The 13601-nt window shown below is 34.3% G+C and overlaps 1 protein-coding gene across 4 annotated transcripts in view; it reads right to left on the bottom strand.

The window, feature by feature from the left end:
* The window catches only part of LOC129269173 (glutamine-rich protein 2-like), a 39829-nt gene that overhangs the window by 10606 nt on the left and 15622 nt on the right, over window positions 1-13601 (bottom strand). For 2 of the 4 annotated variants that reach the window (XM_064105433.1, XM_064105434.1), the window contains exons 8-14: window positions 12704-12892; window positions 8454-8576; window positions 8065-8139; window positions 7471-7581; window positions 6305-6477; window positions 5267-5326; window positions 4172-4273 (exon numbers count right to left, since the gene is read on the bottom strand). In XM_064105433.1, coding sequence (XP_063961503.1) covers window positions 4172-4273; window positions 5267-5326; window positions 6305-6477; window positions 7471-7581; window positions 8065-8139; window positions 8454-8576; window positions 12704-12892 — 833 coding nt within the window. The remainder of the gene's footprint in view (window positions 1-4171; window positions 4274-5266; window positions 5327-6304; window positions 6478-7470; window positions 7582-8064; window positions 8140-8453; window positions 8577-12703; window positions 12893-13601) is intronic. The other 2 variants (XM_064105435.1, XM_064105436.1) reach the window with 1 other exon arrangement.

The raw sequence follows: 13601 nt of genomic DNA, 5'->3' as shown, positions 1-13601 counted from the left end.
AGGTGGGGGGGTGGGGTAGGTAAGGGGGAGGGGGCATTACGAATGGGAAAATAATGTTTTTGATGGCAAAGGATTGCATACATTTCAGATTGCAAATGGGCAATGATTGAACAAGAATTCATTAACCATAATAAAAATAAAGAAGAATTGACAATTAAAAAAATAATTTACACAATTTTTTTAGAGAAACAAGTTTTTAATTGTTTTCAATTTTGAAAATATACCAAATAACACAATGAAAAGGGGTTTTTTAATGGGGGGGGGGGGGTGAGGATAATATACAATTGGGATTTTAGGATGTATTATTAATTAAATTGATTATTTATACAAGTTTTTTAGATAGGGGGATGGTGATTTTAGGATGGAATTTCATTTTTTTTCGGGTGGGGCAGGAGTAGGAAATGGGTGTGGAATAAATGGAAAATGTGGGGCAGGGAATAAGGAGATGAAAGGAATGGTTTGAAATGAAGATATGATAATAGCCATGAAGCATGCAAAACAATGGAAGACAAAGAAAAAAAATGAGGCATGCAATTACAAATGACAAGTTCAAATGGAAAAATGATACCAACACCTAACAAAATCATGCATAAGTGTATGAAAACAAATGTAGTACACAATGAATAAATGGTGATGACAGAATAGTAATGGAAGCAAATGCATCATTTTTTTTCACCATGATGGCGATTACTTTGCTTCATGATTTCATAAAACAGTTTGTCACGTTACACATGGCTTTATGAGCAAATGTAGCCACTTGCAAATAGGAATCTCACTTCAATCACATAATGTTGCAGGAGGCGCGAAAGCTCAGTCGGTAGAGCGGGGGATTCGTATTCCGGTGACACGGGTACGATTCCCACTTAGTGCGCTAGTGCCCTTTGGTAAGGCATTAATCCTCAGTACCAGGTCCTTCGGAGAGGACCTTAAGCCGTCCGTCCTCTGGTTGCTTGCTTACAAGCATTCATGCTTTGTTAGCAATCAGATAAAAAAATCACCACCAATCACCAATCATGTGAAGTTGAAATATGCAGATCTTATCCGACGGTCTTTCTCTTTTTCTCCATATAAATTCCAAGATATACAAAGGGCTCACATTTCAAGTCATTCATAGAATCATGTTTAACTTATATATATAAATAGCTTTATAGATCACTCGCATGTGGATGCCCAATGGTCTTTTCATCTCTAAGAAATGGGTTCACATCTAACCGAGATAACCCATATTATGTTGAAGCAGCATCTTACTCATGTGAAAATTGCTGTGTATTTATGTAGCCCCATCTATCCACTTTTGAGTACTCATTTTATATACCATACAATTCTTTTAGAAATTACTCACATATTAATGTGCAATTGCCCCAAGAAAAGTTCACATCTTAGCGAGATAACCCACGTTTGAACCAAGGTTGAAGTAGCCTCTCACTTATCTGAAATTCTCTTTGTGTATTGCTGTAGCTCCATCTAGCCAATTTTGAGTACCATAATTTGGCTTAATAAATTATTTGCAAATTATGAGCATTTGTCTTTTAACCCAAATCACAGAAAAAATGACATCTAAGTGAGATAACCCGTGTTGCATTGAAATAAAATTTCACTTGTGTGAAACGTCTGTGTACTAATGTAGCCCCACCTATCCACTTTTGAGTTATCATTTTATACAACATACTTGCGCATTGTAAATTACTCAAATATTAATGCCCAATGTTCTTTTTATCAACTCTTGTGGGCGCGCCGTGGTCTAGTGGTTCTGACTCTCGCCTTTCAAACAGAGGGTCGTGGGTTCGAATCCTAGCCATGGCGTGTTTTCCTACAGCAAGGAATTTATCCATAATTTGCTGCACTCGACCCAGGTGAGGTGAATGCGTACCCAGCAGGATTATTTCCTTGAATGCACTGAGCGCCGGTGATGGTAGCTCGAGCTAAAGCCGGAGTAATAATAGCAGCGCTTTGTATCCTCAGGCAAAAAGCGCTTTATAAATCCAGCTATTATTATTATTATTACAAGTTCACATCGAAGTAAGATAACCCATGTTGTGTTGAAATAGCATTTCACTTGTGTGAAAACCTTTGTGTATTGCTGTAGCCCCATCTACATGTATACACTTGTGAGTTATCATTGCATATTTTTGCTTTATAAATTTCTCACAGATTAATGTGCAATGGGTTCACATCTAAGTAAGATAACCCATGTTGCGTTGAAATAGCAACTCACTTGTGTGTGAAAACCTCTGTGTATTGCTGTAGCCCGTTCTATCATTTTTTGAGTAATCATTTTACATACCATATTTTTGCTTTATAAATTTCTCACAGATTAATGTGCAATGGGTTCACATCTAAGCAAGATAAACCATGTTGCATTGCAATAGCAACTCACTTGTGTATGAAAACCTCTTTGTATTGCTGTAGCCCTTTCTATCCACTTTTGAGTAGTTATTTTATGCACCATAGATTGTACTTTCACCCCCCATTTGTATGTATCACTACATTCACATTTTATTCTGATAAGTCTTGTATGTAATTTAAACCAAGTTCAGAGGGTAAGTATCACAAAATTCAAGAAGCCTATTCTTATCTATTCATTACTTTCCAAAGTGTAAAAAAACATTCATGAATTATATTTTTTTCTTCAAATGTTCAAGCATTGGTAACTATTTCATCAATATGTCTACCTTCGCAATTGTAGAATACAATTCTTACCAATTTAAAAAAAAGTGAATCCTCCAAATATCTATCTACCTTGTTGTAAAAAAAAAAGTTTGATCTGATATATTTTTACCAAATGCAGTCAGATCTAACTATGCCTACATGTATATATAGATCATTTTTGGTGACTACAGATACTTCATATTCTGAATTGAACAAAATTACCACTTTTGACTGCAAATTCTTTCACTCAATGGAGTAACTTAATAGTGCATCTTTAAGAGAAATGCAAAAATATTTTTAATATTGCCACCTATTCCATGCACAGTTGCACAAGCTCCAATTTTTACTTGCATAGACCCACCTATCCAGTATCTTGTACTCATGTGATCGCAAATTTTGGAGATTCCTTAATGGAGGTATATCTTCCCGTTTGGTCTGGGTTTGTGGCCCAAGAGTGTGTCTGTGAGGGATGGACCCCCGGTCAAAGTGGACTAGGTAGGCCATGATATCGTGCCTACGCCGCCGGGCCAACTCCTGGCGGAACAGGGCCCGCTCGTAATGCTGCACATTTTTACCCGGTCTTATGCTGGTTAGAGAAAGAGAGAGAGAGAGGGGTGCAAGCACAAACAAGCAAGAGAAGGAAAGAGATAAAGAGGGAAAGAAAGAGAGAGAGAAAAAAAAAGAAAGAGAAGACAGTGAGCCAGACAGAATGAGAGAGACAAAGAAACGCAAAAGAGAAAGAGAGGGGGATAGAGGAGAAAAAAAGTGAGCCAGACGGAAATGAGACAAAGAAAGAGAGCAAGAGAGAAAAAGAGAAAGTGGAGAAATAGGGGGAGAAAATACCGAATGAAACCAAGTCAGAATAAGAGAGAAAGAAAGAGAGAGAGAAAGATTAACGAAGAAAGAGAAGATATCAATTGGTGAAACAAAGAGAAAGACTTAAAACACAATGAAAATGTTAAATGAATGGACATGTATCAAAACGAGATAGAAAAGGAATTATTAAAAAGAGCAAAAAATATGTACATGTAACAGTAGTGGAAAAAGCAGAGTAGTGTTCAAGCACATACAACATATAGAGGATGAAATAAAAATCTGATGGAAACAGGTAATTTATCTAGAAAGCTTTCAATAAAGTTCACTTACAGGCAAAAGTACAATTTTGAAAATTAAAGATTTAGGAAGAAAAAGAAACTTTAATAGAAAAGCATTAAGAAATGCACATGAGACTATCATGCAACTAAGAAAGTTTCAAAACTTAGAGTTGAAATAAGACATGACAGAAAAACCAAAGCAAAACACATATTGCTCAGAAGGTATTTAAGGTTAGTAAAATAGCAATGTGGGAAATATTTGTTAGAGATAATTTTGAATGAAAGAAATGAATTTTGAATGGGCAAGCAGGAGTATATCATCCAACTGTAAGCATTGCGTGCACTGCGATGAAGATACTCTATTATGAAATCCATTAAATATTTCATATACCGTAAGTATAATTTGCGAGAAGTTATGATTTACTAACTTTTTCTGTGCTGCTCGTATCTGTTCAAGTTCAAAGGTTGTATACGGCCGTCCTGTTCTGTTGCTTGGGAGACCTCTACCCTCCGGTAATGATGCAATAGGTCTGCATGGAGACGAACATTGGAGAATTGAGTCACCATTCTTTATGGTTTGAGATAGCAACAACAACATTCAAAATATGTCTCCGGATCTCCATTGATTCAAATAGATATACGCAGTGATTCTACTAAGAGTTTGATGTAATGACAATTCACTCCTACATAAATTTAGATTGTATAGACCTAGAACAATCCTTTAAAGTTTACCTTTTGGTTCAACACTTGTCTATCTATCTATCTATCTTCCATCCATCCATCCACCCACCCATCCATCCATCCATCCATCCATCCATCCATCAATCCATCCACCCATCCATCCATCATCTATCTATCTATCTATCTTTCCATCCATCCATCCATCCATCCACATCCATCCATCCACCCATCCATCCACCCACCCACCCATCCATCCATCCATCCATCCATCATCTATCTATCTATCTATCTAACTATCTATTCATTTATTTATTCATTCATGGATAGATACATGTAAATATTGACCAACAGCACAGGCTAATACGGTCAATTTATTAATTAGTGTATTACAAGCTGATTACAAAGTAAATAATCCAAAACAAAATTACAGTATGCAAAGTTATAACAGTTGACAAAGATAATTCATTAAAGATGAATTTAGAATTATTACTATTATTATTTATGTACTGCACTTTTCCCAAAATGGCCCAAAGCGCTTACAACAAGAAAAAGAATACACCAAAGTATAAAATGAAATTGATGGAAAGTAACTTCAATTCAATTCTTAAAGGATTAGATGTCTCACATGGTCATTTTGGACCACAAAGTCTGATGTCTAATAAGCGAATGTAGAATGGTCAACTTCAAAAGTTTATCTTATCAAATTACCAATTGATCATGATTTCCCTGCATATGTATTTGATGATATACTGTAGTTCAATTGTTGCATCAATATCACAATGTCTATATCAGTCCATTATTTTTCTATATTGGATGATAAACCACCGCCAAATGATACTTACGCCTGTGGGGCCATGTCAAGCGGCCTGTCGCACGAAATACAGTGAAACTTTTGAAGAGGCCTGAAAAAGAAGAAAAAGAGCAGTTTTGACAAATTAAGAGAAACAAGCAATAATTTCCTCCTTCAAAAAAAGAGAGAGAGAGATGAAGGCGGTATAGGTATGTGAGATAAGAAATAGAAATGAGAACCAGTAATAATGGAGAGAAAACAGCGACATTATAACATGGAGTGAAGCAGGGGTGATGAAACAAGGAAAAAACATACATTTTGGCATTTTAAATAGCACCTTACATTCACATCATTTTCAAAGTATTTTACAGTGTATAAAATAAAATGAAAAAAAAATAATTCTGCATTTCGGATATTAAAAGGGAATCAAAGGTTTTGATATTCTTTTTGAGAGATGTCACTGAAATACACAAACAGATGCTGATGGGAAGATTTTTATATATACATGAACCAGGAAAAATTACACTTTGTTGACATTGGTTTTGGGGGAATCTGTAAAAATTACAATCTGTTCTTGATCATTATAAATATTAAAATTTGTTGGACTGGTGAAAAAGCTTAAAGTACAGTGTAGAGTCGGGATATTTATGGAGATTTAAATGAAGCAACATCATAATATTCTAAATCTCTTTTGGACCAGTGACTAGTGGAGTTCTTTAAACACAGGAAATAATGTACAAAATTGTATTCCAATGTACTTACAAAGAAGATAATATAACTGGGCCACGTCTTACAAAGAGTTGTGATTGATCTGATCAACCTCAACTAATTGGAAATCCATCAATGTCATAATTATTTTTTTAAGGAAATTTGCACAATGTCCTTAAAAAACAAAGAGAAGCACACTGAATTGTCAAGAAAACAGTGAATGTATGAATATACATTATATCTAGAAAATATTTTGAACAAACATGTATTTTAGATGTTGACGTTGCTGGCTTTCCATAGTTGTAATTGATTGGATCAATCGTAACTCTTTGTAAGACAGGGCCCAGGAGTGGTGGAGAAAATGAATTTCAAATAAACTCACCTCCTGAAGCCGGCAGCATCTTCTCCGGTCTCGACCTCTTTCTTGACGTATTTTGAGCTGACCGATTTGATGCGGTTATCAAGGTACGACTTGAGTGGGTCAAGCTCCATCCGGTCAAGCTTGTTGTCGATGTCCAGTTTCAACTCACCAACAGCAGAGTCCCAAGCAGTTCTCTAGAAAATGAAATGATAAATAATAATAATCATACTTGCTCTTAAATATAGTGTCTAACATTTATCTTTTCTCTATGCACTCTAATGCAGCATAATCAACCTGGCTTTAGCAGAGCAGCTGTTACGCACACTGCGTTTCAATGAACAAATTCCTGCAGGGTACACAATGACCTGACTTGGGTTGAGTGCAGCACAATGCGGATAAATATCTTGCAGAAGGAAATTACGCCTTGGCTGGGATTTGAACCCACAACCCTCTGTTTCAAAGTCCAGGGACTAATCCACTGGACCACAACCCTCCGCTTCCACAATGCTTCATGAAAGACGAGTATGGTTTGGCTGCATTCAAGCAATAAAGTCTCGGCTAGAATAATGTTTGAAAAACGTTACAAGATTATGAAGAGTCATGGTAGCTACAGGATTAATGTCATAAAAAAAGATTAAACACCAAATTCTACATTGTATGACAAGAACTATGAATGACATTTGCTCTTTGGGCAATATTTTTTGTTGTTGTAAAATCATTCAGATTATCATGAATTAACCACCATGGTCTCTGCAACACTCCCGTTACTTGGGTCAGTTCCCTTTCTTTTCTGAATAGTTCTATTTTTGTTAATGCTATATCTCTGTGCACTTCAACATCAACCACATTCTTATAAATCTGCAGTTACTGTGATTTTTTTTATTTTACTTCCATATCAAGTTTATTTGACCCAGGTTAGGGCGCTTTAGCTTTTCATAACTAATCTTCTTGCTTAGCATAATGATTTCATTAACCCTCTTCATTCTTATGTACACTGACTGCCTGCCAAGAAGGCAGAAAGTTTAATAATGCAAATCCTTGGCATCACTAAGCCTTGGATTGAACCCACAACTTTTTAATTCTGAGGCAGATGCTCTACCACTGAGCCACCACTCCAAGAGTTCTCTGAAGAATATTTATCAAAGGATTGGGATGAAACTAATATTAGAGGTGAAATTTAGACTTACATGGCCGCTGAGTTTGTCCATGACTTCACTGAGATTTTTCGAAAGCTCATCCACCGCACCGTCAAAGTGAGACCGGCTCACCTTGTTATCCAAAGCACGCTTGTCCGCTTTCTGGAAGTGATAGAGTTATATGACAGATATCAATATTTTGCCAAACTTGTTTTAACATAGAGCAATGAAAACAACAAAAATCACTGTCTGAAATTGCAAATTGGCAATGTTTGGTTCAAATATTGCTACTACCATACATTGTGACTGATGTTATATATATATCTTTAATTGGACAGAAATTTACGATTTTTACCAATTTGAGGAGAAAAGAAGATTTAAAAAGAAAGCTGTGTAACTCTATGGTCAATCTATAAAAAAATATCTCTTTAAAATTGCAAATGGGCAACTCTTTGTTTAAATTTGGCTATTACCATACATTGTGACTGATATCATATCCATGTTTTATTTTTCAAAGTATGAAAATGAATAGAAATTTAATAATTGTTGCCAATTTGGAGATCCAGTGCAGACTAACTCATGAAAGCTGTGCACCTCCATGGCTTAATCAAATAATAGTTACTCATCTATATATATTTATCTCACCACATCAATCTCCATGATAACATGCTCCTTGTCGGCTTTGTTTTCTTGCAGACGATCAACAAAGGTGTAAAGAGCCTGAAACAAGAATAAAATTCAGTCATAAATGGTTTAAATAATGTAGGGTAGATTAAAATTACAAGGACTTATACAAAGATGTCATGCATGTACATATGCACTGACAATACAAAAAACATATGACAGATCTCACACTTACTAAAATGGAAAACATAATCATATGACATATGTTTTGCAGCTTTTCTTCTCATAGACACAACATGAAAATATCATAACTGTATTAATCTTCAACAAAGGAACTGTTGCTGGGCTTTATAAAATACCATTATTATTATTTTATCTTTATTATGTTTTAAAAACAGGAAGTTACTTACATCAATATGTTTCTGTTTAACGTTGTGTTCATCCACAAGATGTATATAGGATGTATTGAGTTTAACTACCTCTGCCTGGAGTTGTGCGAGGGCGTCCTGTAGTTTCTGATGACTTTCATTATCCTGTAAATAAGATATCCAATGACAAAGGACAATGTTTGTAAACCGTTCCCGGTGTGAATGCACCTGACATAAAGGTAGAGAATGCATATTAACAAATGCGATTCCTTGTATGATTTTAGAGGTTCGATTCTCATTCGGACTTATTGTTAAAATTTTAAATAGATGATAATTGTAATTAAAAATCAAACAGCCTAGTGATAGAATGACACTCTAAATGCATTAAATATGCATGAACTAGCAAAGGAATTCATGGCCAAGTTACAACATCACAAAACATTTCAAAATCACTTAGATTTTCTTGAAACTCCTACAATTTCTTTCCTTTGATTTGGCCAATTACCTGTAGGTCTTCATATTGACACAGCAATGATGAAAGAATAGAATGAAAATGAAAATAAAGTCTTTACGGCTACAAAACTAAGTCAATAACTTTCAAGTAGAATACGATAAAGCATCACCAGCAGCCACCTTTGATGTTAAAATTTTAGTAATGTTTTTTCCTCAATACTTGGGCAATTAATAAAGTTAATGGGCAATATATTCTCAAAACTTGCATTATTCTGTGTACAGATTCTGAGATGGTATTAAATATAAAAAAGAAATAATTAAAAACAACACGCTTTTTATGATTTTAAAGTGGGTTCTCACATAATCTAGTCGGAGAACTGGCTGCATTTGGCCAGGACAATCAACAAAATTAATCAATAATAAATCACAATGTCAGCAATTTGCTATTAACAAAATTTGAATGAAATAAAAAGAAAATTCAGAGATAATGAAATCAAAACAAAATCAGAGATAATCTTTTGCAGAATACATCATTAGCAATCATTGTGAAGTAAGATTTGTAAATGGGGATCATTTTGCTTGTCAAATTTTTTGTGGTAAGAAATCCTTTTTTTATTTGTGGTTGAAGACCTTTTTTTTTTTTTTTTGCTTGTCAATTTTTTTTGTGCTAAGAAATCCTTTATTTGTGGTTTGAAGACCTTTTTTTTTTTTTTGCTTGTCAAAATTTTTCGCAGACGAAATATCCTCCAAAAAATTTGCCCCCCTTCTGAAAAATCCTAGGTACGCCAGTGGAATTCGATATTGGAAAATGATTGACATCAACATGGAGCAACCTCCTACATGTACATGTATACACAAACTGAAAAAAAGAAGTAACTTGCATACCAAGTGATTTGTCAAAATCAAACCAAAAGAAAAATTAAACAAGAAAACACAATAAAAATGTTCCAAAATATTAAAGTTATAAGGTGTGATTGATGAATACAAATGTAATGTCCAAATACCTCCAAAAATTATAGAAAACAAAGGATAAAAAAAATTAGTGAAACCAAAATATTAAAGGAGCTACATGTAGTGTCTATAAAGGTGAAAGGGAAAATTTGAGTACCTTAAAGTTTAATGTAAATCTATTTGAAAAGCTGTGCAATTTAAAAATGAACAACTCACTATAATGATTTGGAGATAGTTCCAAAAAAAAATTTAATGTATAGATCTCACTGCATTGGATGTGCATGCAATAAAGAACTTTTGAACTTAAAAGTGAAAATGCTGTTAAGATGGTTGGATATAAACACAAAAAAAATCTTGTGTTTACTATACTAGTTCATTAATACAAAGATTTAATGTCAGAAATGGAAGAACTTTATGGATTCATGCAATTAACATTAATCACTAAATTGCATGAAGGACACGTACATATGGCACTCCATATGAAAGCATTTCATTGAATCCTAATATTCTCATCAGTTTATGCAATATATGTAGTCTTGTAACCCCACTGTTTGCACATAATCTTGAACAAAAATACAAAATCTGTGTTCAACTGATACTATGAATAAATAAAGATGTAAATTTAAAGCGGGCATGCAGCATTTTCAACTTTAAAGAGGAACAAGTATTAAACAATCGTACCAAAGATGATGTCATGACCAAGGTTTCTTTGACCTTTGGCTGTGACTTGGCAGACTTGACCTTTGTCGGCCGCGAGTTCATCATGCCTGCCAAATCCCCAAACTTCTCCTTTAGACTCTTTTCCAGGCTGCCGATCCTACTACCTATATCACCTATCTGTGCTTTTACATCACCAGACAGTCCCTGGAGACTGGTTTCTAGTCTACTCTCTAATTCATCCAGCAACTATTGTGTAGGGTATCGGGCAAATTGGGTCACAGATTGCGTGTGATGAAGGAGCAAATCAATATAACACACACACGCATGTGTGAGAGAAACGGGTCAGAACATGCGAGGCGTCAACAGAAATTGCGTATAAGATAAAGTTCAATTGGTACATGTACGTTAATATGAACAAAAATTAATTTCAAGTGGGGGGAAAATTGGGAGAGGGTGGCAGAAATTTTACAGAAGAAATCCAATAACAAGAAATACATTTAAACAAAAACAACAAAGTAAAAGAAAGGTGCAGGTGGCAGATATTTTTCAGTTAAAAATTATGGAGAGATTCATTAGGATACGTTCAATGGGTTGTCAGGAAATTACGAAGCAGACATGAAAGTATGTCGGTGAGTTTTGAAATGCAGGATGTTTAAGGCACAGGAAGTATGTTGTGAGGTTTCAAAAGGTAGGATGTGAAAGGCGGTATGGTCATAAGGAAATTAAAATGATAGATAATTCATAAATAAAATTGGAGGATGAAGAGGAGAAGAGTAGGCATTGAAGGAGAGAGATAGGGGAAATGAATTGAGGAGAAAAGGAGAAATGGAAATGAGAACGACTCGTTAGTAACACACAAATAATTAGTATCACAGCAACAGATTCAAATACAGAAAGTATTCACATTAAAGTATTCACACAATGTACATGTATGAGCGTCTCTTGATTAATTTTTTTTTTACTATGGTAAACACACAATACTACTACCCCATTGTAATTTCAAATTATTATATTGATATAAAGAGGGAAAATATCTGAAAGATCTGTATAACTTCACTCTTATCAATTGCATGTATGTAAACAGATTGAGAAAGGGTCTAGTGTGAATGAAGGATCATTAATAAAATATTGTATGAGTGAAAAAAAGAAGTATTATCGAACATGGTTGAAATTAGAAATCGCTTCAGAGTGGAATCAGAAATTCTAAGATAAGAAAAAAATATGGAGAGATGATCCATTATGTGTGGATGATGTTTTGCCCCTCTAAACCTTGTCAGTTCAGAATGTTCCAAAACGATTGATCGTACGCTTGATTTTTACGATTGATTGTACATTGTAGTCATTGCAATCAATCATGAAATCAATCATTGCTAAGCTTTGTGTTATGGGCTCCAGGACGTTTTTATTCAACATAGGTTAATAATAATTTTTTTTTTCATTTGAATCATCATAAAATTCTACTTTTCTTCTATATTTTGATACCTAATATGACATGAAGTTTCATGGTGAAAATTAACTTACGCAGAAAAACTTGTCATGTTTTTGTTGCTAGATCTCACTATCATGTGAATTGCTCTGCAAATTGTTTTTCTCATATTCTTCAGTAGTTTGTGTGAATAACTGAATATGAGTATTTGGTGTCAAATCAAAGAGAATATTTCTTTCATAGAATTTTGTTAGATTTATTAAAGCAAAGCATATTTGACTGTGATATCTCAATCTAAAAACATGTTTTTTTCGTCTTTTTTCTGGGGTCTACATTATACATGTATGCATACAATCATGTCCCATCTCGTAGCCAACCGTACAGAACTGCAAACGTACAGAACAGCACACTAATAACAAATTTCATTTGGCCTGTCTGTGATTCTGACAATGTGCATAAAAACAGATTTAAGAAGCGGATATCAAAACCACCATTTCAAAAGAAAACAAGACAACCTCATTGCCTTTATAGCATGTCAGAAAGTAGTGTCATAACTTCTGAAATTTGTCAAAAATATGATGTAATAACTTTTTTTTTTCATGGGAAAATAACGTGAAAACTATCAAAACCACAAAAAAATCATCTAGTGGAATATTTGAGGGTATTATGGTGATAGAATATCTACAAATGAATTCAAATACTGATTTTTCTAGGGAATGTTTTCATAAAAACATATAAATGTGTCAAAATACACGATAACCTTTTTCAGATAGAAAGCCCACTCTTAAAACAAAAAACTAACCCGGCCGTTATCCCCCTGTGAAGATGGTTCGACTGTGCCAATGTTGGAGACATCCCTAGCAAGGGCATCCTGCGCCTCGGCAAGGTCCGATATGGCCTGCTCTAATTCTTGACGCAGAGCTGCCAAATCTTCAAACGTCACGGCACAACTGTCGCTTTGGCTTCGTAGCCGCTCTTCTAAGGCATCCAGCTAAGTCACATCAAATTATAAATTACCCTTCATTTTCAGGCACTCAAGTCATTAATCAAATTTTTTTTTTAATTTCTTCTTTTCTTAAATGTATTCTGCAATTACCAGAACTTTAATATTTCTCTAACGAAATTCTTTAAATGAAGAACTTCAAAAGAAAACAGAGCAGTGCTTCTATGCCTAGTATGGAGTCATTTTAAAACTTTTTTCTAGAGGAAATACATTTTTAAATCTCAAAATGAGCACATTTATATATAGGGATCATTAGAGTTTAATTAGGAAGTAAAGAATCAGACTGCTTTCAAGATTAGTATTTTAAGAATGTTAAGTGCATCTTGAAAATTAATTAAGGGGATACAAGGTCAATCTCAGGATTAGGAGATATATAGAAAGATTTGCAATTATTATTAAGAAAATTAGAATTGCTATAAGCACCATATTGATATTTTTCTGTGAAGAAGCTACATCTAATAAAGTCTAATTAGTCACACACATTAATCAGTTTTAATATCAACTGGAGAAGTCCCATCAAATGCATTTGATCACATTTTTTAAATTGCTGATATATAGAAACACAGAATATTCCTGTAACAAGCAGATGAAAAATGCGTAACAATATGATTATAACACAGAATAAAAGCCATGAAGAGATCAGGCAAATGTTCTGATTAATCAAAGAAATTGATTTCAAAATCCAATTCAATACTAT

The sequence above is a fragment of the Lytechinus pictus genome, chromosome 10, assembly GCF_037042905.1.
Source record: "Lytechinus pictus isolate F3 Inbred chromosome 10, Lp3.0, whole genome shotgun sequence".
In the NCBI taxonomy this organism is placed as follows: domain Eukaryota; kingdom Metazoa; phylum Echinodermata; class Echinoidea; order Temnopleuroida; family Toxopneustidae; genus Lytechinus; species Lytechinus pictus.
This window is presented reverse-complemented; position numbering and strand designations above follow the sequence as displayed.